The 24,257-nt window shown below is 38.9% G+C and overlaps 2 protein-coding genes and 1 long non-coding RNA gene across 4 annotated transcripts in view; 2 read left to right on the forward strand and 1 right to left on the reverse strand.

Moving 5' to 3' along the window:
* The window catches only part of LOC145218297 (uncharacterized), a 43,239-nt gene extending 28,890 nt beyond the window's left edge, over nt 1-14,349 (forward strand). For both annotated transcript variants that reach the window (XM_080085709.1, XM_080085710.1), the window contains 12 exons: nt 2,428-2,509; nt 5,057-5,234; nt 7,021-7,142; nt 7,399-7,505; nt 7,582-7,721; nt 8,413-8,513; nt 8,726-8,850; nt 11,435-11,511; nt 12,242-12,530; nt 13,175-13,290; nt 13,365-13,459; nt 13,590-14,349. In XM_080085709.1, coding sequence (XP_079941835.1) covers nt 2,428-2,509; nt 5,057-5,234; nt 7,021-7,142; nt 7,399-7,505; nt 7,582-7,721; nt 8,413-8,513; nt 8,726-8,850; nt 11,435-11,511; nt 12,242-12,530; nt 13,175-13,290; nt 13,365-13,459; nt 13,590-13,748 — 1,591 coding nt within the window. In that variant the 3' untranslated portion in view covers nt 13,749-14,349. The remainder of the gene's footprint in view (nt 1-2,427; nt 2,510-5,056; nt 5,235-7,020; nt 7,143-7,398; nt 7,506-7,581; nt 7,722-8,412; nt 8,514-8,725; nt 8,851-11,434; nt 11,512-12,241; nt 12,531-13,174; nt 13,291-13,364; nt 13,460-13,589) is intronic.
* LOC145218299 (uncharacterized) lies at nt 14,345-18,115 on the reverse strand. Its single transcript, XM_080085712.1, has 4 exons — nt 17,585-18,115; nt 16,643-17,379; nt 15,580-15,805; nt 14,345-15,369 (listed from the first exon to the last, which is right to left on the reverse strand). Exons 1-4 carry the CDS (start codon nt 17,686-17,688, stop codon nt 14,739-14,741), a joined length of 1,698 nt encoding a protein of 565 aa, XP_079941838.1. The 5' UTR covers nt 17,689-18,115; the 3' UTR covers nt 14,345-14,738.
* Nucleotides 18,116-19,846: 1,731 nt separating this feature from the next.
* On the forward strand, nt 19,847-23,848 carry LOC145218304 (uncharacterized). The gene is made up of 3 exons (XR_013857564.1): nt 19,847-19,913; nt 21,126-21,437; nt 21,548-23,848. It is a non-coding gene; the product is annotated as an uncharacterized LOC145218304 (long non-coding RNA).
* The last annotated feature ends 409 nt before the right edge of the window (nt 23,849-24,257 follow it).

The following is a 24,257-nucleotide window of genomic DNA, read 5'->3' on the forward strand; positions in this document are numbered from 1 at the left end:
TAAACGCACCCCTTCTCAAACCTCAAACCGTCGTGATCGTTGTATTTGCCTTAGATCTGAAATCAGCCGGTTTAAGTCGCAATTGTCTGTTGGGTTAGATGTCTATTTGCGTCTTGCGGTCATTTAACCGTAAGTCCACACTCACACCCAACGCCTCGGCCCCGAACAGATAATAGACATCAAAATTCGAATGAGCGATGGTATTTGCGTTAGGTTTCTCGTCACCGTAATGCAATGTTAAAGAGACAATCAGGGCTTTTCTCAATCTTAACCGAACTGTGGTTCAACTAAAATGTTTGTCAGAGTGTAAAATAGCATTGAAATTTAAATGAATTATAAACATGTTAAAAAAACGTGTGGTTTTTTGCGTACAAGAGTTTAATTGCATGGAATTCAGGCTCTATTAAGCGGGGTGAGTTTTTGCTCCAAAAGAGTATTCTAAAGCAAATTATATAATTATAATTACTCCTAAACAATATATTTTTTGTGATATTGTTTTTGTTTTGTATATCCATCCATTCAATTTCTTGTTGGTAAATCCACACAGTTGGGCTTCCGTTGGGCGAGGCTCCATCAATCGATTCTCCAATTGCCTTTTCCCTTTAAACTTTCACTCGCGGCTGCTTTTATCGTTTGTGGTCAGCGTACACAGATTGGACAAAAACGAGGGGAACTTTTTCGGAAGCCACCGAAAAAATCGCCTTAAATGCCCGCCGACGATCAATCATTTTGCACAGGCTGAGCTAATCCCTCTCGGCAAATATTATCAGGCGCAATCCAAGGCGTTGCCCGCAGTCGGGAATGGTCATAAATTACGCACGCACGCTCCTTTAACAACAGTTACCATAGACGCCAAATAACAATATTAGCCGGGGCACAATGCCTTAGCTTGGCGAGCAGTAAAACTTCTCTATTTGCGCAGAGTAGCCTCGCCCTTTCTACAGCGCTCCGTTTGTGCGACAAATACCACTAGTTTATATTGCAAACGCTCGGCTTTTGATGACTTCGTGACGCTGGTCTTAGCCCAACGGCCGTTTCCAATGCTGGAATGCGTGTGCTTCCAACGTCTGTGTCTTGTATCATATTGCTTGATACGTTTTGCCCGTTATTATAAAGACTTAAACTTATAGCATTAGGGGGGTTAACTCCGCCATTTTGATTTAATGGTCCTCCTTGGTATTTTGGATAAAAGTGGCATGTTTGTCTTCGTTGCAAAAATATAACCTGCCATGAAATAACACAAACATACACGGTTTTGCGACCCATTGTCGTTGAGATATTACAAAGTTTTTAAGTTTGACATTAATTTCTTTATATCGGTATCACCCATAAACCCACTAAAGTTTAATCGCGTAGCTAAAAACCGCATTGTATGATATTCGTCTAGTTCGGAATTTCTTCTCTGCAATAATGCGTCACAAGTAAGGGTTATGACGCAAAACTGCCCTGTTTTCCCTTTACTTGGCTGTGATCACGTGACGAGACAAAAGTGCTCGCGTTTGAACTCGTGACTCATCAGTCAAATCACTCGAAAAGAAATTAACTTTATTAAAATCGTTTTGAGAGAAAATGTTCTGGCCTATACAGTTCAAAGCGAGATTCTTTATGTATTGCTTCTCACATGAGATGTGATTTGACATTTGTTTCGCATTGGTGGGAATGCCTTACTGTGATGCTTGGGACTTCAAATTCGTATTCGCACCCTGAGCTAACGTTTATCCTTCGCTGAATAACTTTCTTCGCAAAACGGGAGAAACTCCTTCATTTGGCGTTACTCGACAAATACACGGAAATATAGAATCGCCCGATCATTGTTGAAAGTCCATTGTAGTCAACCCTATTGCTCTTACTGTTACAAAAGCCATTATACTGCTCTGTTTATTTTGTATAATAATGGCCCGGCTTATATCTGACTGTATGGCGGCGTTGTAATAACACTGTACAACTTTGGGAACGGTTAGGCTTTTCTAGTTTTCGATAAATTGTGTTCCCTCTGCGATATGATTTCTATTTTGTTCAATATCGGACGTGAGACCAATGTTCCGTAACGCCCATTTGCCTTTGAAGTTTGACACATTTTAAATAGAATGTCGGCTTGCTTTGTCATGTGGTAAAGCTGCGCATACATCGCATTTTATGCTACTGGGTTTAATTCCACGTGTGCTTTAAAACGCTGGAATTTAAACTTGAAGTGTGTGTGACTTTTTTGCACGTAGGTGTATGTTTGATGTTTAATTTTTTCATGTTTACCAATTTTTGTTATCTTTGCTTACGAGACAAATTCATCTGATACATATATATTACGTGTTTGGTACTAAACTTGTAAAAATACATTTTTCTTGCATAAAAATGTATTGTTACCTGCGTAGCAAAATGACACAAACAGTTACTATTGTAAACTTAAACTTTCCTTTTATGTTTTTCCAGCACTGATTATGCGGGCGAATTTGATTTCCACATTAACTTCGGTGAAGCGACGGAATCTGCTCCCAAGAGTGCGCAATACACTGTAAGTTACCAATAGCAACATTCTGCAAATCAGCGCTCAGATACGTTACCAAGCAGCCAATTATTTTTGAAACAAGTCAAAAGCTGTAAATTTCCATCTTCCATTGATTCACAATCTTGTGATAAATTTCGCTTTTGGTAAATTACGAAGCATATTAGGCCGGTTTGATTGCTTACTGTCTTATATATGGAAAGTAAATTTGCAAGGTGTTACAGTTTTGTAAATCTTTAATACAATTTCTCAAGTAAAATTTCCATATATCGCACCCCTTACAAAATTGTTTTATCCACAATTCATACTTCACTCAGTTTTATTTACAATTTAACACACATGCGCATGAATCAAACATGTCTAGCGTGTGTGCCAACCACAGTTTGAAGGTGGACGTTGCCAATAGATACCGTTGTTGGTGTCGTCTTTCATACACTTGAGTATTTTTCTCCATTCTGGCCATTTCATTCATAATTCGTTGTCCTTCACGTTCTTGATGACTACTAGCGGCACCTTCTGTCGCCATAAGTGTTGACTTTTCGCCGGTGCTTTTTTATGAATTGGACCGATTATAGTGGGATTATTGTATATTAGTTTGAATCACTCTGTCAGACAAACGCTTTCAAACACTTCTCCCTTTAATTTTTTTAGTACACATTGTTTGTTTCAAAAATAAAATATTCCATGGCCAAAAACGATTCAAGTCGGTAATGTGGCCTAAATGTTTTAGTGTGGAAATAACCCAAGAAATTATGTAGGGTTTACAACAAACCGAAAAGTCTGGTACCTTAAGACTATGCTTAACATTACTTTTTAAAGTTAAAAAACATATTCCATACCTTATTCCAATCAAGGGCCACGGCGCCGCCAAGTCCTCCAAATCACCACTCGACCGTCCTCAAAATTCGTGTGGCCAGTTGGGATTATTAGCACTTGCCGCGTGGATTTGTAACAACATAGGCGCGGCGCCTTCAAAGGCATTGATTCCTTATGAATATATGTTATTCCTTTGATATTTGTTTGACTTCTTACGCTCTGCAAAGCATTTTGTTCCTTCATTAAAGTTAAATCCCCTAAAGAATTTGTGAATATCTTTCTGTTTACAAATTTTGAAACTAAATCGTGCTTTTGAGTGTTTAAGTAGTCAAAACATACGACACTGCGTTTGCATGGAATGAAAAGTAAAAAGCATTCTAAGTTACTTGACAAGACATAACCTGTTTTTCGGGTAAACCTTGACCACGACGGGAAGTGCCCCTTTTACGTCACACCACACCACGTGACTGCCTAATCTAGCCATTGTTTCGTCATAGACGCTGTGCAGGCGACTGCTTGGTGGTTGTCAAGTATCGGTGCTCTTCGAAATCAGTTGGATTTAGGCGATATAGTCTATGTGCTCTGCTGCCATTAGACTGCCACCCGTTAGCCGATGTCTATGCACGCAGCGTGTCTGGTCTTAATCCACTACCTTGTCTATGTGTCTAGTGCCGGCCACCCGTAAAGCCTTTCTGTGGCTTGCTAGGTGTACGGCGCCTTAACAGTTGCGCTTGTCCCAATTTTACGTCCAATTTAACCCGTAATCCCCGTTAATTGAACGCCGAGGTCGTGAGGCGAACATTGTAGCGTTTTTCACTGTAAAAGCTTTCCTTGGTTTGCAAAGTATGTGCACCCGCTTTATAAATCAGTACTTGAATTGAAACATCGTATTTAGATAGAATAGATGTAACACTGCGTATCGACATGAGGTTCAAAGCTTTTCCAAGGGCACACGTTTGTTTTCTACCTTGTTTCATTGTGTAGCTTCATTGTTTACTACTGTGCCTTTCAAGATCAAACGAACACCCACGCTTGCTTTGTAAATACCTCAACCCGTAAAAAAACAACCAAACATACAAATAAAGCGCAGTGCCATATGGACACGGCAGTTATCAAACACCCACCCCCAGACTTCAAGCAAAACCCCTTGGCAGCTGGCTAAGTACAAGAAACGGGCAGCCTTTATTTGACCACGCCAGTTCGACGGCCCTTACCACTCAATTGAGGTTTTATTGGATCCGTGTTGGTCCCTAGGCCCCAGCGTATTAGTCCCATTGTGTTGAGTGGCACCTCTCTGCGTTGGTTTCGCCTGGACGCGGCTGTGCATATACGAGCGTTCCCCGCCAAGGCCCCCGGATAAAGGAATTTATTTATTACGTGCCATGCGGTTTCTTAAACCCGTGCCTGTCGTGTCGTTTTGGACGTTTTGAAGCCTTGTTAGCGGTCGGAAATGGAGTATGACGGTTGGCTATGTCTCGTAATGAACTACCCATATACATGTCTCCCATACACCATAGACGCCATTGATGTACATAAATATACGCATATATCATTTTTATACAAAAATTTTCACTCGCTGCAATGTCGTGCCGTTAACCGAGATGTTTCTTGTCTGTAATTTCGTGTAAGTTTTTGCAAGGGCGCAGTGCGTCATCACAAAATACTCAACTGGAGTTTATTTATTTTTTACTTTTTTACATTACATTTTCCAATAGACAAATACTGTATGCCTTTTTTCAGTATTCACATCAACTGAACAAGCTCTTCGTAAAAATGAACGTGACCTGTCCAGTACGCTTTAAGTGTTCGCGGCCCCCGCCAATGAACAGCGTCATTCGGGCAGTAGCGGTTTTCAAACGACCTGAACACGTGACTGACGTCGTCACGAGGTGTCCTAACCACAGGATTCCCGATGAAGGTGAGAAATGATTATGCCTAAAAATCAATATTGGTGTAAACGTTTTGGTATTGTGTGACACTTGACATGCTGTTGTTTGGCTTTATCAGTTTATAACTTACGCTTGTTTCACATATTTTCATTCAAAAAATCACATAGGAAAATGTTTTTTATCAACCAAGTTTAGTATGTGATACCATTATGTTTTGACTTCAATAAACTTTGTTGTAATATCACTATGCTTAAGGCTTCAAACAATAAAGCCAGCAGTTGACGTTACGTACGTTGATAAGTCGGCAACTGTACTCAACAACATCAAAGCGTACAGCAACACATTTACATACATATCATATAATGTGGTCGGCAACGTTCTACTTAGCCCGTACAAAAACCTTGGGAACACGGCGCTGTGAGAACCAGTAACTTCTTGTCACAATCACCAACAAGCCCGCAATTACTTTCACACGGGTAAACCATTCAAGAAGCCGGGGACTGCCCGAGAATTCGCCGAAGTCCTAAAACAACTAGACGCTCTCAGGAACCGTTACAGTCTTGTTCCGATATCACGGCCAACAAGACCGAGGTACACGGCCTCGCCCGAGAATCGTTGATTAATATTTGCCTTCGCTCGTGACGCGACTTGGAGATGAAACGTGTTGTTTCAGTGTTGGGTACATGTTACCTTTCGCTGGCCTCAAGTGCCTGGGAAAATATTTCTCGACAGCCGATTTCATAACTCGCGAAGTGGCTGCGCGTTTGTTCAAGCTGATTTGATCGCATGTGAGGTGTTGGGTTCGCATTGGCAATCGGGCTGATGTTAGCACAGCGGAGTGTTAGTCAATAAGTCTAAGAGCTTGAATGTGCGTATCTTTTAAATAATCACCAAAGCTTTAAATAATTTCAACATTGCTTCATTCCCTTTCGATTCAAATTTTGACCTACTGCAGTTTTTATGTTGCAAACCTTTTTTAAACTTCGAAAATTCACACGGGTTGTCCCATTGTTTACTGCAAATAACACGAACAAATTGCTACTTGTAGGTGGTTTACAAATGAGCAGTACAATTAGCAGTTATAAAACTGTGACCTGCAATTTGCCCATATTCCAAAAACCAGAAAGATGGAGAAAAGTACTAAGCTACACAATGACCGTGTATATTTTCACACGGGGTAAAAATAACGCAAGCTATTCAGCAGGGGAGCATTTTCGCTATATTGCTGCGCGATTTGTAAGCGCAGGATTCCAGAGTTTTGTCATCGAGTCGGACCCACGAGTCCTTGGAAAGCATTGTGACCTCATCAATGGCGCCTTGTCGCGTCATAAAGGCTTGAAATAATATAGTGTCGCAGCGTCCGGGCCCCGCATTTGCTCAAAAAGAAAACAACACTGCCGTCAGTTGGCTTTCTTCACACAGACTCATACGACCTTGTGCTGCGCTGCAGGTTGCTTCGCCTCAGTCGATGTGAAATTTCGGAAGGTTGTTTGTTTTGTATTGTGACTTTTGCTGAAGTTGGAAAGTGCGTTGCAAAGATCTTTTGAACGTCGTAGACGATTGTTGTAGGAAAGTGCGTCCGGTTTTCCAACGGATATCGCTTGTAATAATCTTCACACAACATGGTTCTTTTTACCATAAATTAACTGGAGTTGGCGAAACCGAAATACGCATATATGTTGACAAAACTATTTTGGACCTTTTTCACAACATAAATATTACCATGCATAAAAGAATATTATTTTATGTTTGTCAGTTTGTTGTTAATAGACACTTGAACTATTTGAACTCACATTTATTTACTCTTCGTTACAGCGAGTTACATCCAATCAAGGCATTTGATTCGTGCTGAAATGCCCAATGATTCACAAGTCCACTACGAAGTCGGGCAGCAAGACGGAAGAGAAAGTGTCACTGTGTTCTACGAGCGCCCACAGGTTGCTAAATACCTAATGTCTAAATCGATGTGCATGCTATGAAGAGTGTATTAAAGATACAATTCCAAGTTTAGCTTTATAATGAAAAATTTGGTGTTGATTTAAAAACAAACTGTGTCAGGATTTTTTTTCTTTGCAAGCACAGAATTTAATATATTGTTCTTGATATCTATAACAACACGTTTGTGCTTAGCGTAATGCTAATAACTATTGGCTTTTCGATTACACTTTACTGACATTACTATTCATTCTTCAGGTCGGCGCTGAATATACGACAGTCCTATACAAATTCATGTGCCTATCAAGCTGTGTTGGTGGCATCAACAGAAGACCTCTACTTACAGTGTTTACCCTTGAGTTAGAGTAAGTCAGATGACAGTTTTATTATGTTACAAGTAAATGTGTCGTTAGTATTTTTAACGCTTATGGGTTCTTACAGTGGGCAAGTTCTCGGTCGACGTGTTGTTGAGGTTCGAATTTGCTCATGCCCGGGAAGAGACAGATCCCAAGAAGAGAGAAAACAACGAAGTCATGCTTCAGCGTCCAACGCAGGGGGACAAGAAAACTGCCCTAAACGACGTAAGTTTAAGAGAAGCATAAAAAAAGAGATTTTTTCCTGTTCAAAGACTAAGGAACCTCCAAGACTATAAAACAAGTTCAAAACAGCAAATAATTATATGTTTGAGATTGAAATAGTGTTAAACAAGTGATAGAAGAAAACAAAAAAAAAGAAAACACATTGTGGTATTGAAAACGTTGTTGTTTGGTTACCTAATTGCGGGTTTCTTTCTGTTTCAAAACTGAACTGTGTGAAACCAGTGGACAAGGGCTGCAATGTTTCAATTATGTTTGTTCTCCAACATGACAAAGCATTTTTATGCCCTTTTGCTTATATTAGCTCCTATGGGTTTGCTTTTGTTCAAAAGTGAACTGTATTGTCTTGCATACATCGCATTTATGGAACTACAACAAAGGCCACATTGATTATAGAACGTACACAACCGAATGTGCACTTCTATTTTCGGAGCTATTGTCTGCTGCACTGAAAGGGCGCAATTCGAACTCGACACCGAAACCGGTCAAGCCTGGCGGTTGTCATAGCGACTGTTTTGATTTGACCACGGATGTAACTTTTAAAAGTTGGCAACCAGATGTGTGATTTGACACTTGCACGAACTTTTCGTGTGACCAGCGCGTGATCTTACATCTCAAGTCATGGAAAAACTATGTTTTCGATTTCTTTCACTAACATTTGACTCTGCCGTTTCAGCTTTCAAGAACTTTCAGAGCACTATGGAGATTATACAGAATGTGACCAAAAAACGAAAAGTGTCGCCTAGCAACGGTGAACAAGAAGAATTTGTACTAAAGGTACCACAAAGCTGTTACCAAAGCTTACATACAATAAACCAATATTCTTGAAACTGGTTTAACTTTGGGTCGCATTTATCCTATATCTTAAAACCAGGAAATAATGGTGGTTTTTATTCAATTAAAACCCTCCATAATACAATGTTGCAAATTATTTCTACTTGTAAATCTACTATTAGACCTTGCGTAACTATGCCTTATTTGTAATGTAGATACGCGGGCGCGAAAAATACGAGATTATACGGAAAGTAAAAGAAGCTTTGGACTTAATGGACCATTTGAGCAACGAACAGATCGCCGCCTACAGACGGAAAGAAGACGAGGACCAAGCTAAACAGTACGTTAACAATGTGGTTAAAACACTATGGTAGCATTGTATTTCTGACCCGCATAGTGCCATAGCGACACCAAGCGGATATTTTTTTTATATATATTGTAATACTGAAAGTGCTGAACCAACTTGCATTGCGTGGTGATTGGTTTTTGTTCGAATGAATTTGTTTTCTATATGAATTTTGGTTTTCGTTTTGCAAATATTATTTTGTTTTATTTGGCGTTTCCACTAAGTTTTGGTGGCTCTTTGAAATTATGCTTGTTCGTTCAGCACTCCAACCGATTCTGACGTCATCAAATATTGACGTAATAAACCCATCAATTGTTGCGGTCCATAATCGGACGACGTGCAATTTCAAATGGTCATCAAAACTAATCATGTTTTTGTTTTCTTTTTGTTTTTTCCTATTCACCTTTTTTCTACGCCATACTTCATTCTTATCACCCCCACTTTTACCTATTCGACCCCCCTTTCACCCAAAACTTGACCCCAAAGATTCAAGTTGGAGCCCCAGTTGCCGATGAAGGGATTTCCCCGCAAGCCGGCAAATTCATCTTCGTTTTGATTCCCACAATGCACTGGTGTAACAGACGCAGCCAATCATCAGTCGCAGAAAGTTCCACAAGTTTCAAGCGGTTGTCATGGCGATTTCCATTCCTGCATCTCAAAGCGCAAATGTTCCAACTTTTATTACTGCTGGACTTCATCCGTCGGCTGTAACTCAAGCGATTTACTTGCGTTCCACAAAATGTATGTGATTAGTTCCAAATACGTTACATTCCCGTTTACTGTTTTTGAGCAAATGGGATGTAACTGTGTAGCTTTATCGCATTTTTCTCTGTTTCTTGCCCACTATTCGCGTGCCTTTTTTTGCTCACTCCCGCTACAGATAATTTCAACCAAAGTTGCCTTAATGTAATATTCCATCAGGTGGAACAGATTCCGATATTTTTAGGGTGGATTTTGAAAACAAAACACTTACTTGTATATTGCGAATACAAGGTCACAAAGCGAGCAACATTTGCGATAGGACCGCGCCTAAGCCTGAGCTACTGCCAACCACTATAATGCTGACTGATAGCTAAGCCCCACTAAAACTCGCTGCTAACCTCTCACCAATACATATCAACAAGTATATGCGATTAAAGCGTGTTCCTGCCATACCTACTCGTCTCTTGTTCAGTGTCTACGGTCGCGTTGTAAAGAGTGCGGTTCCGAAACCACGTTACGTTAATTGGTCGGCGCATTAGCAAATTGTACATACTTTGCGCTTCGTTAAAGTTGCGGCTCTCATGTGGATCGAACTGCCAAAAAAACACCCCAACTTGCTGTCTCAGCCGATGCCGGCTTCTGGTAAATCATACCCCGCAGAAATTGTCACGTTTTTACGGCCTCGCATTTAGCTCGATAAGATATGTGCCGCTGCTACACCTCTTTCGCACGCGGCGAAACTATCGTTGCGCGCCCAATCATACAACATTGATATAAAAAGTTGCCTAACGCTAACACACCCACCCGCATTATATATTAGCTTACAGCCTTGTTTGTTAACCTTCAGATTTACATTTTGGCGGTGTTGAACGTACTGTTTCATGTAGTTAAACCAATTCCTGTGCCCACTGTGTTTGCTCCAAAACAGTGCTTCCCGGGGCAAAAACACCTTTTTCAACCACACGGAATTTTTTGGAAACACCTTTTAGAAATACTCGTATTTTCAAGTTGAAATAAAGTATTTAAATAGTTTTCTTATGTTTATGTCGTATTGCTGTTACCAGTAGTGCTTGTTTAAGTGTGTTGTTTCTGATCAAAGTATAAAGCTGTATTATTTTGTTCATGAACAAGTCTTTCTTTTTCCGTTAGCCTAAAATGTTTTCTGGTACAAATTGTTTTCGATGTATGAATTTTTGGCGAATGATATTATCCGTCCCTTTACCAAACCACAAACATATGTCTACGTGCTTTACTAGCAAACCAGTATACAATCAACCTTTTGGTGCTATTGTTTTGGTGCGTGATGTTTCTTTACCACTGGCCAAAGCATAGACATAACTAAACCTTTGCCAAATACGATGCTCATTGGTGTTAAAATTTGCACAATAACCATTGTATGCAAATTTTTCCATAAACGCGTCAAACTTTTTCCCCAGTGTTTGATGACCAGATGTCCTTCAAACACTGCGTTTAAAATGTATTGATGAAATATTTGTTCTGTTGATCTAGGATTATTACACTAATCATGCATGTTTAAAAAGATTCTTTTAAGTTTGTGTGACAGAGTTCTATACAAATCTATACGTGTGTAAAAATCAATCGCAACAGCACAAATGTTCACTGTTACGTGCGCCCTATTTATGACGTAACACCCTCGTCACTGTTCCCTTTTTTGTTCCGCCCCTTTTTTGTATAAAGAGCAGTTGTATGTGTTCCAGTACACGCATGGCGAAAAAATAAAATTTTCAAAACGGTCATTTCAGAATAGTATCTTCTCTGCAATGAAGTGATTTGATTCAGCACTTTCAGTACAACATAGCTCATTTGGAACTTTCCCTTTTAGCCCTAACGAGTTGACACTAACGTTTTTTTCCAGAGATGATTGTCATGTTGTGACAACGCAGGATCATACTGGAAATTCTGCTCAGGCACCACAGCAAGTAAATACCAACGGTAAGTACATAAACAAACACCGTTTTTTAACCAACTATACTCAACAAAATATGTTGCCACAAACCCCCTAAAAACAAAATAAAAACTAAATAATATATTCCTTAAACCAGGGGTCGGCAACCACTGTGGACCGTTTTTGAAACTAAAATTTTATCGCGGACCGGTCTTCAAAAAAACTACAAATATTTAGCAATAAAAACGCTTAAATTAGTTTATCATCCCCGGGATACATGGGCAAAATGTTTATAGCATTTATCATGAAAAATTATACGGCCCGGAAGCAAACTCCTCGCGGGCCGCGGACCGGCGGTTGCCGACCACTGCCTTAAACCAAATCTTATGGGTTAAAACAGTATGCATCCGGTGCACAGTTGGTGACGAGACATTGGCCGTGCAGGCTAGTGTTGTCAGGTTATTTTGTCACCAACTGCACTTATGGGACCTTTCAAGTCAAAACAATGTATGCTTCTGTCTGCAGATTGCTTACTGCTAACCTAAAATTTGTAAAATTATTTCAAAGTCAAACACTACTAATAAAGTTCTCCGACCTCGTCAGCACTCATGTAACACCAAACCTGTGATGTTTAGCATCCCTGCCACGGTAAATACATTTTTTAAGTTTCATCATATTCAGTTAAATGTATCTTGCAGAAGGTATTACTAAATTGGTTTACAGGAAAAGCGTAAAACTTAATTATCACCAGCTGAATATTCTTCTGATATGTAACAGATCCTGCTCCTGCCGTGTCAAGCGTTTTCACCGTTACTGACCCGCTGCCCCCTGTCACAGCCACAACCATTGACAACGAACCTTTTTCGATGACCCCCTCCCACTCGAGTCACCCACTTACCGTGACCCCAACGGGAGAGTCCCCGTGTGACCCGTCGGCGACATGTTTTTCTTATGCAAGCCAGCAGCAGCCTGTGTTTTCGTCTCAAAGCTTTTGGCCGCAAGATGGCAGCACGGGATTCGATGTGCCGGATGGACAAGAGAACAAACCACAACCGGCGTTGGAAAGGTAAATTTTTTACCTTTTAGAAAAGCAACCCTTGGTCAGCGTTTAATCTTGTACGAAAATGCTAAAGCAGTAGCAGAAATGTAAATTATTTTTAAGTGTTTTACTCGTGTTGAAACATTTGTTTGTGACTTTGTTGGCAGAACAGTTGTATGCCCAATATTTTATGTACTGTTTCACCAAATGATTTCATTGTGCTTGCCTATAGATACCGATGATGCCGCATAGACGATGTATATTTGTTTACATATTAAATTCATAACCAAGAATGGAAAGTATTTTCCAAGCAACCAAATCTGCCGATAATAATCTTGGAATATATATATTTCGCCTAAAAGCATTTTTAGTTCCTATAAAAACCTCAAAATAAAACATCAATAAAAGGAATCAAAGTAAAAGCACAACAAAACAAAGTGAGACGAAAACACTGAACTAAAAACAAAACACAGTTTGTGAAAATACATTCCATTCTTAGTTATTGAATTAAATAAACGGTGAACGGTGAGCTGCCTGTTAAAGGGTCAGATACAGCTCAGTTCAAATACTTTCAATATTAAATTCATAAGGATGAATGACTTCACTTTCTTATATTCTTATCTTGTATTGTGGGTTTGGTGGATAAAGTTTCAATATTTTTTATTTAACAGACAAAACACCACTGATAGCCAACGATTTATGAATCTTTTGAATGGAATTCCGTCTTCACTAGTCAGGGAAGCCAGTGGCCTGTCTACCACTTCCACCACAAGTTCAATAAAACCCGGTACGAATGAATACCAAATTTTGTTTATTACTGCGACTTTGTGTTATTTTATTCTAACCCCAAAATATTTTCAGGCCCAGGTCGCCACGTCACTAGAGTTATGTTACGTCAGACAATATCGCTGAACCGTGACGCGGAGTTTGCAAAACTTTGGAAGGAAGAAAACAAGGTGCGCTAAACTATAAGTAAAAGCAGTTGTAATAGATAAGGACTTTGTGTGGTAAATTTAGTTTTCTGTGTTTTCCCTTTATGTATGCTGAATATTTGTTTTATCGTGATTCGACTCTTTGTGTTTTCAGGAAACTTGTTCCACTTCTGACCAGCTGTGTAACTTTGTTACAACAAACGACGACTCGTCTTGGTTGCCAGGCAACATAAAAACTGAAAGAGGCGACGAATGCCAGGAAATGGTTCAACAGAATAATACCATTGACACGCCAACCTTAGAGTTTCTTTGACTGCATGTTGACTCTAAGGTTTCTATACATTGATTTTCGTTCGTTTTTCGGGGGCCTGTATAAACAACTTAGTCCCTTTATTTATTTAAACCGAAAATAGTAGTTACTGACAAGTATTTCTTGGTGTTTGGTGAGCAAAAAACATTGCATCTAAATGTACTTTTAGTACCTTTCAAAAAGCCCTCCATCATTTATGGTTCATAAAAACAAAACCCTAATAGTTCCTACAAGCGCGCTGAAAATTCTCCATTCGCTTATTATGTGAGGTGCTACGACATTTTTAGTACCTAATTCAAACTTCAAAGTTTGAAATTTTAAGTCCTCAAACCCTTGCCTGTTGAGTTCCACTCAAGTCAATCAATCGTATTTTCACGGCTGCTCCATCTCTTACGAACTATACAGAAACCCCGCTAGATTTTGTACAAGGCTGCTTTTTGTGTTTCAAATTTGTCCTTTTTAAATGACTCTTTCGCTTCTGCCTTCATCGCTGCTTTGTTATGTTCGCCTCCAAGCTTCTTTTTTTACCTTCTATGCCTTTTTGTACAGGTGTGATTTTTAAGTTGATGTTTTCGCGTGTAGCAACACGACTGTCCATAGCAAGTTCTAGAGTGTATTTTGGTAAAAAAAACACGATTTTCTGTCAGACTACTTTGTAAGCAAACAGGTTGTTTGTTTCTTGTTTTATGTTAACTAGTTAGAAAAATAATTGCACACCGACAAAATACTCATAATTAACCTAAACACAGGAAAGGCAAGCACCAAAGTCATTTACAATGATTTAACCAAAGCAGCGGTTCTTTGGCGGATTTCAAAGGAGTCTGTGAGATGGTTCCAAGGGGTCCATGAAAGTAGAAGATTTAAATATTTTTTCAATCCTGAAAAGTGGTAATTGTACGTGCGGGTCCACAAACTTGCTGAATGTATTACAAAAGACCGTTAGTACAAAAAAGTTTTGGAACTAATGCTCTAAAGTTTATGTACAATTCTGGCTTACGAAGAGTCCAACTGGTCATCAGTGTCTTTCGATTCCCGGTAGCAAGCACACACGTTTTGTACTTTAAAATAGCTATTCTGCTTCAAATGGGCTGACACAATCTTTGCGTCGATTACCTTGGTCACTGTAGAGCTTACATGAACGCCGAGCATCTTTTCAAGCTTATATCCTGATGCCACAACCATAGAGTTATCATAACCGAGCTTGTGTCTCAGAACACCTGTAACCCAGACATCCTCCAAAGCCAGCAACTCCGTGGTTCTAGAAATATCGTATAACTCCCTAGACAACTTGACAGGCATCACGTACATCTGTCCAGCACAGAAAAGCGGCCAAACATTTGGAGAGTACACCTGCTTGTTCGTGTAGTACTTGCTTGCGATACGGCGCAACGGTCCCGCTCGATCGAACCTGGTACTGCCGCATATGATGGGCAAGTTCTCAAGAACATTGTCCCCACCAGACAAGTCTTGTTTATCGTTTGTTTTTTCAATTAAATCGTTGATTACTTGGAGAATTCGAGGTGGGTTTATTGCCACATCGTCGTCCATTTTCGCCACAAGGTAATCGGATGGTAAGTTCTCTGAGGACCATTGGAGGATTGCGAGTGTTTTTAGCGACAGGTTCCTAAAGAAATTTTAATTCGGTTCCATAAACACGTTTATAGAAAATTTGTAACCGTCATTTTTGATTTTTCGTCTTTGTTAGATCTAATGCAGAAACAATTTTTTTACTCTCGTACATTTCCTTGCAAATAGAATAACTTTTTGGGTGTTTTGACTAATCAATGAAGCGAAATCATGCATGTAGGTTAGTTTACTCATACAAATCACTTACTCATAACTGTCGATGTCATCATACTGCAGTATATCTCCATATTTTTTGGCTTCCTCGGCGACCGCTGAGTTTTCAGATTCGTCAAGGGACCGACCCAACACAAACACGTTGAAAAACCTGGTTCCTTTTGCGTAGGTCAGCTTGTTCTGAGTTTTTCGCAGCAACTTTCGCCTGTCTTTGTTTGTAGGACTAGACTCAATCATTGCAATAAAAGACCATTTAACACCTGTCAAATTAAAGTTTGAGGCAAAATTTCTATAGAAGTCATTCGCCTTTCAGGTAAAAATTGCTGGTTATCATCGAGCCTAAATTACAACCTCTGCGAAATTTTAAAAGACCCAATGAACTTGATTATAGATACTAACTCCAAAACTAGAAAAGGATAGTCAGTATTAACGTACGAGTATTAACGTAAGTTTGGAAATCGTTACAACAGTTTCAAGGCTGAAACTTGTGATATATAATATGAAAGGTGGAAATCGTTACAACAATGGTAACATATAATAGCGATAATTCCCAGAGTCAATTTACCAATGTTACGATTAGGAGGAATTTGGATCGTAAGACCAGTGCTAAACTAATTCCGTCATATTGCTAACGCTGTCACTTCAATACCTAAAGTATTTTTGTAAAAGCATATGAGCCAATAAATGATAAGCTGCAGACAGTGCACACTGTTTCGACCTATAACATTGATACTGTGACACTGAGCCGACTTCACTGTGGTTCCCAAGCAGTTGCTTGGCCACTGTGAGCCAGTTTCATTTGTGCTGTATGCCCAGTTGTGGCATCGCACAGACTGGGTGATGTATGGGGTTGTACCCTGTTGCTCACCACAAACTGGAGTGCCGTTTGATGGCTACACTAGCCAATGCGGCCGATCTCTCGTCACCAGCTGCACTGATGAGACCATATAGGTCGAAACAGTGTGCACTGTCTGCAGCTTAAAGTATTTTTAATTGAGGAAATTTGCACAAGTAGTTTAGTAAATTTGGTCTGTAAACGATATTCTAATAGCTAATTGCCTAATTGCTATGTTATTTGTTAAATTTTTACAACGTACCGTCGTTTTTGAAGCAAGAGATATTGCATTGCGGCTCATTCAATATCCTGTTGGGCTCCCTAATAAACCTAAATTCAGCCCTCGGTGGCAACTTGTCAATAGAAAATCGCGGGTCGATTAACTGAAAAGGTTCTCTTCTGACCTTTTCTTTTTTCTTCTTCTTTTTGTTTCTGTTGGTCACAAGATCGTACCATGCATTTACCGTATTTTTGTTTTTTTCGAACAGATTTTTGCTATCTTCTGAGTTTTTGTCAATGTCGTGAGTTCTATCGTGATTGTTCGCATGTTGTATATAGTGTGACATGGTTTCGGATAAAACAGTGTCGATATTTGTGTCGGAAGCACCATCAATAAACGATTCCTTAGCTTCCTCTTCGCTATTTTCAAGCAACGTTTGTTTTTTACTCGTGTCAGAGGCATCATTAACAAACGATATTTTTGAATCTAGTTTTGATTCATCCGACATTTTCGTTTTTTCGTTTGCAGATGGTTTATCGCTTTCCTCCAGTCCTGTTTGTGCGTTTTTTGATTTAACATTGTTGCCTGTTCCTGAAACCCTTTCCACCATAAAGAAACTCTTTGAGGGCAATTCCAAATACAAGCTACGTATAGGAGGTCTAAAAGGTTTAACCTTTACCTCCTCTTTTATTTTGACAACGACAGGTCGAAAAACGTTAAACGCGGCACGTTTTTTGTGACCTGCCTTAATTTCTGCGTTGATTTGGTTCACCGTATCGCTGCAAACGAAAATTGTTGTTACCACTTACTATTAACATTATGACAGTAACACTCTGCAACTAGCATTAAATGCCGCAGTATCCGTTTATGAAAGATAAATTATAGTTATATTTAGGCTTACACAAAATTCTCCTCCATCAAGTCTACAACTTTGGGCTATTTTAGGCGATGTAACCATTGTTTAAGCTTGTCACTTTTTCTTACCTTGGCCACAAACTGTTATGTTTCCAAACAGCTGTAAATATAAGAAAGCAGCAGTAGACCAGCAGCAAAGCGCCTTTGCGCAATTTTCGCACCACAAACCGCATTCCTTGCGAAATTCATTCGTGTATCATGAGGACTGCTTTAAAATTACCTGTTTCTTAACAAAATCAAGTAAAAAATCAAGTTTTCTAAACAAAATCAAGTAATGTTTAACTGATTACACACCAGGTAAAACGTACGTACAGCTAAATGCAATTACATAATGCAATTATGTGCAGTCGTGCTTAAACAATGAATGAATTATTTCCTGTTTAAAGTAAATGCGCCATTGCAGGATTGTTCTTTTGATGTAAAGTGTTGTGTGTCGTCCGTTATGTCGGAATGAAGCTAAAACAAAATTCTTGTAGCTCCGTTATTCGAACACAAACAGTTCGCCATGAAGCCCTACAACAAACCCCTAAAACAAATCTAAAAAAATATTACAACAGAACATTACGTCACAATTTATGATTTTTTGAATGTTACGCTTCACTGCAACGCGCCAGTGACGTGAAAATTAAAATGGAGATTTAATAGAACTTCAACAAAATACTCCACTTTCAAGTCTAAGCGTGCCGCGACTGTTTCAGAATTGTGCACCAGTTTTGTTGTGCAATTTTTTTACAATGCTAACCTGTCAACTGTAGCATGGACTGGACTCGATCAATTAGCATTGCGTAGGCAGGCTAACTGCACGGTTCCGCAGATAGGCTCCTAATATTTCAATTTTTAGTGCATATATGGTTATTTTATTACCTTGTACAAGACTTTGTAGTTACATACATAAGTATTTGTCAAAGTAAGTACATTGTAATGTGACCTAAACCTTGCTTTTTATTTGGTTTTAAAATTATACCCATTTGGAAATTAGTGAGGTGAAAACTTTTTTTGGTTGCCATTCTAAATATGGCACACCTCAAAAACATTAATCAGATGCCAGTCTGGAGAGTGTGGTAGCTTCATGCATGATTTAGTTTTGAAAAAAAATTGCACGCCATTTTTGGTGGGTTGCATGCGGAAATTTTGCACCAACCGTATTTAATTGCCCTGCCTTGACTGCTTTTACTTGCTTCGCGCCTGCTGACATTGATCATGCACGCGAACTTACAGGTTGTGCATGTGGGACATGCATGCCCGAGATCTTGTTGGGAACTGCCATGTTATGCAGACTGGATCAGAAGCAAAAACGGTTCAACCCTAACAGCTTTTTTGGAGCAATTTCATTGAGAAGTTTAGGAAATACCTAGTATGACAATCGCAAAAGAGTCATGTTGATTAAAATTTGCATGTCTATTACAACTGAACAAATAGTTTGATTCAACTCCTGTACACAAACACAATTGGTATTTAAAAAACCATGTATGACATTTACATTGCAGTGGAATTTAAATGGCCTGTACCACTTCTATTACTGGTGCTGGTAGTACTTGATGTAGTTTTGATACATCTTCCACAGCCACATGCTTGTAATATTGGATTCAGCCATAGACTCCTCACATTTTGGTTTCGCACACAGTTAACGAGAAAAATGAAGAATCCTTAGAATGTATGGTTTTGTTGACAAATCGATTGACTTTTCTAACTTTACAACATACTTACCTGTAAGAGCTCTTCTGGCAAATGTAAATTACATTTGCCAGAAGAGCTCTTTAAACTTGGTACTTTGCCTGGCAGCAATAGCTTATATACTTACCTGTAGTAAATTCACAATTGTAAAAAGCCATGCCATTATCTCTTGATATTTTACATCTTCACCTATTAGGATAGAACGAAAAACCCAAAGATCCAGGGTCATTCTCATCATTAGGATCAGAGTGATTGCCAAAATAAAATTCTGAGTACTTGTGTGCTTTTGTGCCGAAGGTCTAACCTGTTTTGTGAAAATATAATCTTCTTGTTTATTGCTTAAAGTCGTAAACCATTTTGAAAAAAGTTTATTTTCAGGTGCATTTTCTCCATGTGTTTGTTATTTATACTTGTAGTAGAATCTGAGCATGTATTGTTTCAATAATTGGTCTAAATGGTTAATATGTTGTACAGTTGCACCTGCAGATGATGGACTTGCTCTCTTTCAAATTAGCTTGCAAAAAAACATCAACATATCATGAAAATCATAAATGCAGAAAAAATATGATGTCCTGCGGTTTTTTAGGTACATGTTGTTATTTGCAGGTCAAATTAATGAAGACATAATCAACAAAATGAAATTAAAAAGTGCCAGGATACCAACAGGCAAAAGAAATCCAAAGTTGAGAGAGTAAAGATGCAACCAGCACATGTGGCGAGCTTGGTAAGATGAGATAAACAAGTTGTCATGTGATAATAAATAAGAGCAACATTTTTTGTCGGTGGGCCATATAACCAATTTCGGACATCAAGCAAGGGCCACACAATTTTTTTCATGTGCATCATCAATTTGAAAGTTCTTTCAAAACAGCAAAACATTCATTTAAAACACTTACATACATAAATTTTAAGCACATTTCCTGCAACAATGGCTTTCACAACAAAATAATTGTTTACATACTAGGGCTAGGCAAAGGTTATTATTATGCCACATTCGGTGAGTACTTGCAAACTGCTGGTGTGGTGTAGAAAATGCTGGTTTAGCTTATATTTGTTATGTATAGCAACTTTGGAGAGTTACCAGAAACTAGCAGAAATTTTTTTCTGATTTCCCCCAAAATTGTCATTTTTGAGGGCCACACTGAATGGCTTGGCGGGTCAGGTTTTGTTCTGTGGACCGCCTGTTGCACACCCCTGATTTAGGTGCATTGAAATGTTTACAGATTTACATTCAATTACTTTTAACTGCAATGCCAATAAGTTAAGCTGTTTCTTATGATTTACCATTGCTTTTAAATACTACTTACCATATTGGTATCTTGGAAGGTCACCGTAGAATCTACGGTCTACGGCGTAGTAGATGATTGCAACACAAGCATTTACAACAACAATTGCTAATGGAACCAAATATGAGACAACCAAAGATATATATAACTCTAATTTTGTCGCATGAACTGCTGATAACCTAATATTCATGTTTTGTTGAAGCTGTGTTTACCTGATTTCTTACCTTAACTAAAGCATTGTACAGATATATGCATTTGCACTCATCCAAAACCAGGTTGCCAAGTAGTGAAGCAAAGCAGTGGTAACATAACATGGGATTCTGTTTTGTGTATTTCCTGCAGTACTAAGGAAGAGTAAGTTCACAATAAAAAAAACATAGACAAATGTTGAGAAGAAATATTGTTGGCTTTTTGGTTCTTAGTGACCTGAAGTATACAGTATGCATATTGTATGTTAATTTAAAAAGCATGTACATTTTCATTTTTTATCCTACTCAATGCTGCAGTATATGATGAATGTAAGTAAAAGGCCAGCCATTGATAAACCACATCCAATGTAAGTTGCAATATGCAGTACATGAGCTGAAGCAGCACAACTGATTTCTATAAATGCAAGTCGTAATATGAAATGCCATATTTTTTTGTTACAGATACATTGAATCTTACAATTATCATAGCAAAATGCCCCAATTCATGACAATGAAACTTGGGAGGGGAATCTGGTTGACTGACTAATTTACATGCATTTTCCATCAAGAGGAATTTTTCCTTGTCCAAACTAACGCATTGCATTCTTGTGACATTTTCCTGTAAAAAAATCTTACATCGATTGTGTTACTAAAGTCGCAAACCAATTCGATCAACGACAAATTTCACCTTCAATGGATTTGGTTTCAATTTGACACTTCCATGCCGATTTGAATGAGCATTGAAACTAATTTTCACAGCAGGAGACTTGTTTGGTATGTTGAATTGTCGGATATGAGCAGTTAGAACCTGTAACATAAAACTGTTTAGTTTTTGTGCGGAATACCACTCTTTTGATAATAGTTTAATATTCCATATTTTACAGTGAAGCAACACTTACCTCAGTAATTTCGTCTTCAACGTGGGTATAAAGCGTTTGATTTGTGCAACACAAATGGTACGTGCTCGGGCGTCATGACCGGATTTTGAAGCCAGTTCTATGATTTCTGCTGGAATAGTAAAGTTGATAGGCGGTACATATGCGATTCCAGATGCCTCTGCTGGGCTAAACGTTACTTGAGAATATGTTAAACCATCTGGTGTTTGTTGTTGAACCTGCGAAAACACAAATTGCGCCAAACTGCGTTATGTGTTGTTGTTAAGGTTTGATCCCACCTGCAGTGATGTGCCACTTGTATTATTATTAAATAAGACGGAGTGCCAATACGGTGCATCTAAAATATACAGGATAGCTTGGTGCACCTGTATAATGCTAGATGCACCTTTACCTAGCGATATTAAGGTGCCCCAAGCGATATAAATTTGCACCAACCGATATTAAGGTGCGCCAAGCGATATTAAGGTGCACCAAGCGATATAAATGTGCACCAAGCGATATAAGGGTGCGCCAAGTGGCATAAAGGTGCACAGAACGATATTAAGGTCCACCAAATGATATAAATGTGTACCAAACGACATTAAGGTGCGCCAATTGTTATAACGGTGCACCAAGCGATCCTGTATATTTTAGATGCACCCAGTGTCAATGCCGTTTTACCCGAACGGTTTCGGGTAAAAATAAATTTGGCTGCATATTTTTGAGTAAAAACCGTTGGGCAGCAAATCATTTCACCCATAAGACCTCAGTTATTTTGCCCAAATTGGTTTACAGTGCATGGCATCGACCGATAGCAGTTTTAAATACCATGCTTTTGTTTGTGTGTTTATTTGTTATTTTTACGAAAAACGAAAATTAGGCCACTATAGCCTACATAATGTTTCTTACTTTTGGTCTGGTTTGTTTCTTTTAAGAGATGCAGATACACTGTCTGCAATTATTAGCGTATCCAAAACAGTCGCTGGTGTAACCTGCGAAAAAATGTCGTTTTACAACAAAGTTAGATAAGGACAACAAGCTATTTACCTCCACTTGTGTCGGTTCTTCGTGGTAAGCTGTAGAAGTGTATAGACAACAGCTTTTGATTCAAATTGAGACAAGGTTTTGTTGCCTAACGATGTTGCAAGTCTTAGGTAGACAATTGATTTCACAACTGCTGCGGTGGTTGCGTTTACCTCTCAAAAAGAAATACACCGTCAGACGCAAAGTTCTATCGAGCTAGGTGATGACATTTTTTTTCGTTTTCACCACATTAGCATCGATCAGAAGATGTATACGGTCTCTGCAAAAATTAACTAAGTTGCCTCGGCTTGCCTTTAAAGCGTTTTCTATGTCTGATGTAAGGGTTGCAGAACAGGACAAAATACGTATATTTGAAAATGTTTCTGAATTTGTGTCACATAGATCCCCTAGACTGGACCGCATAATTGTGTCCTCTTGAGTTTTGATGTAAAGTAGATTCATTGCAGTAAGCTGTAATTGAAAAAAAGCAATACATTATTTTCTCCGTTAGTGTGTCTTAATATTTGTTTCTTTACTTACGGCTGCAAGATACTCCGTCGCCACTAGATTTTCTGTCAGGCTACTTTGCAAGCAAACGTGCTGTTCGTTGTTTTATGTTAACTAGTTAGAAAAATGATTGCACACCAAAAAATGCTCATAATTAACCTAAACACAGGAAAGGCAAGCACCAAAAGTCATTTAGAATGATTTGACTAAAGCAGCGGTTATTAACGTTCGCGGATTCCAGAGGAGTCTGGAGATGGTTCCAAGGGGTCCATGAAAGCAGAAGATTTAAATATTTTTTTCAATCCTGAAAGGTGGTAATTGTACGTGTGTAGCAGACCAAGTAGATAAATACTATATATTTCACTCGAATTGCACGTTATACGTTTGCACGCTGCATTAGAGCAGCGTTTGCAGCCATTATAAAGAACAAACGCACATTTCACACGGTTTTCAGGTTCATGTTTTGCTTGTATCGGTGAGGTCATATTCTATTTTTAGACATTTTGCCTTGTAATTCGCAGTTATACATGCTCGTTCCCACTGCCGTCAACGTGCATGTTTTCGAGAATATTCTGGCAACTAAAAAGGCTAATGTGGACTTTGCCCAGTTAAAAGTAACATTAACAAACGTAATTATGTGCAAGAGAAGAAGTTTACTGATGCATTGTGGGAGTATAAAAAGCGCTGTTTTCCGCTTTGAAATCAGAGGGGTTTTGGAATTGTGTGAAACGATAAATGTTGTGTAAATACTCAGAATAAAATTGTGAAGAGACAACTTTGCATCATGTTTCAGCTGTTTTAAATATAAGAATGTCTCAAAGTAATGTTGCTGCAGTTCGAGTCAAGAAGGCAGCGTTCGACAAGTTAAAGCATACAGGATGAGGATCCATAAATAAACGAGGCAATAACATTTCTTGTAGCGTTTGGAGTAAATATAGACGCGATGGAGGTAAACGCTAAACGTGCGGGTCCACAAACTTGCTGAATGTATTAAAAAAGTCCGTTAGTACAAAAAGGTTTTGGAACTAATGCTCGAAAGCAGGGGTCTTCAACCATTTTGGCTCAATCGCCCCCTTTCCAAGGCACTGACTCAAAATCGCCCCCTATGAGATTGTTTTTTTGTACAAAAGTTCTGCCTTTTGAGCAGATGTGGGCGGTTAGATTTAACTAGCAACACGAAAGCTTCAGT

Source organism: Phallusia mammillata, chromosome 3 (assembly GCF_965637545.1).
Source record: "Phallusia mammillata chromosome 3, kaPhaMamm4.hap1.1, whole genome shotgun sequence".
Classification (NCBI taxonomy): domain Eukaryota; kingdom Metazoa; phylum Chordata; class Ascidiacea; order Phlebobranchia; family Ascidiidae; genus Phallusia; species Phallusia mammillata.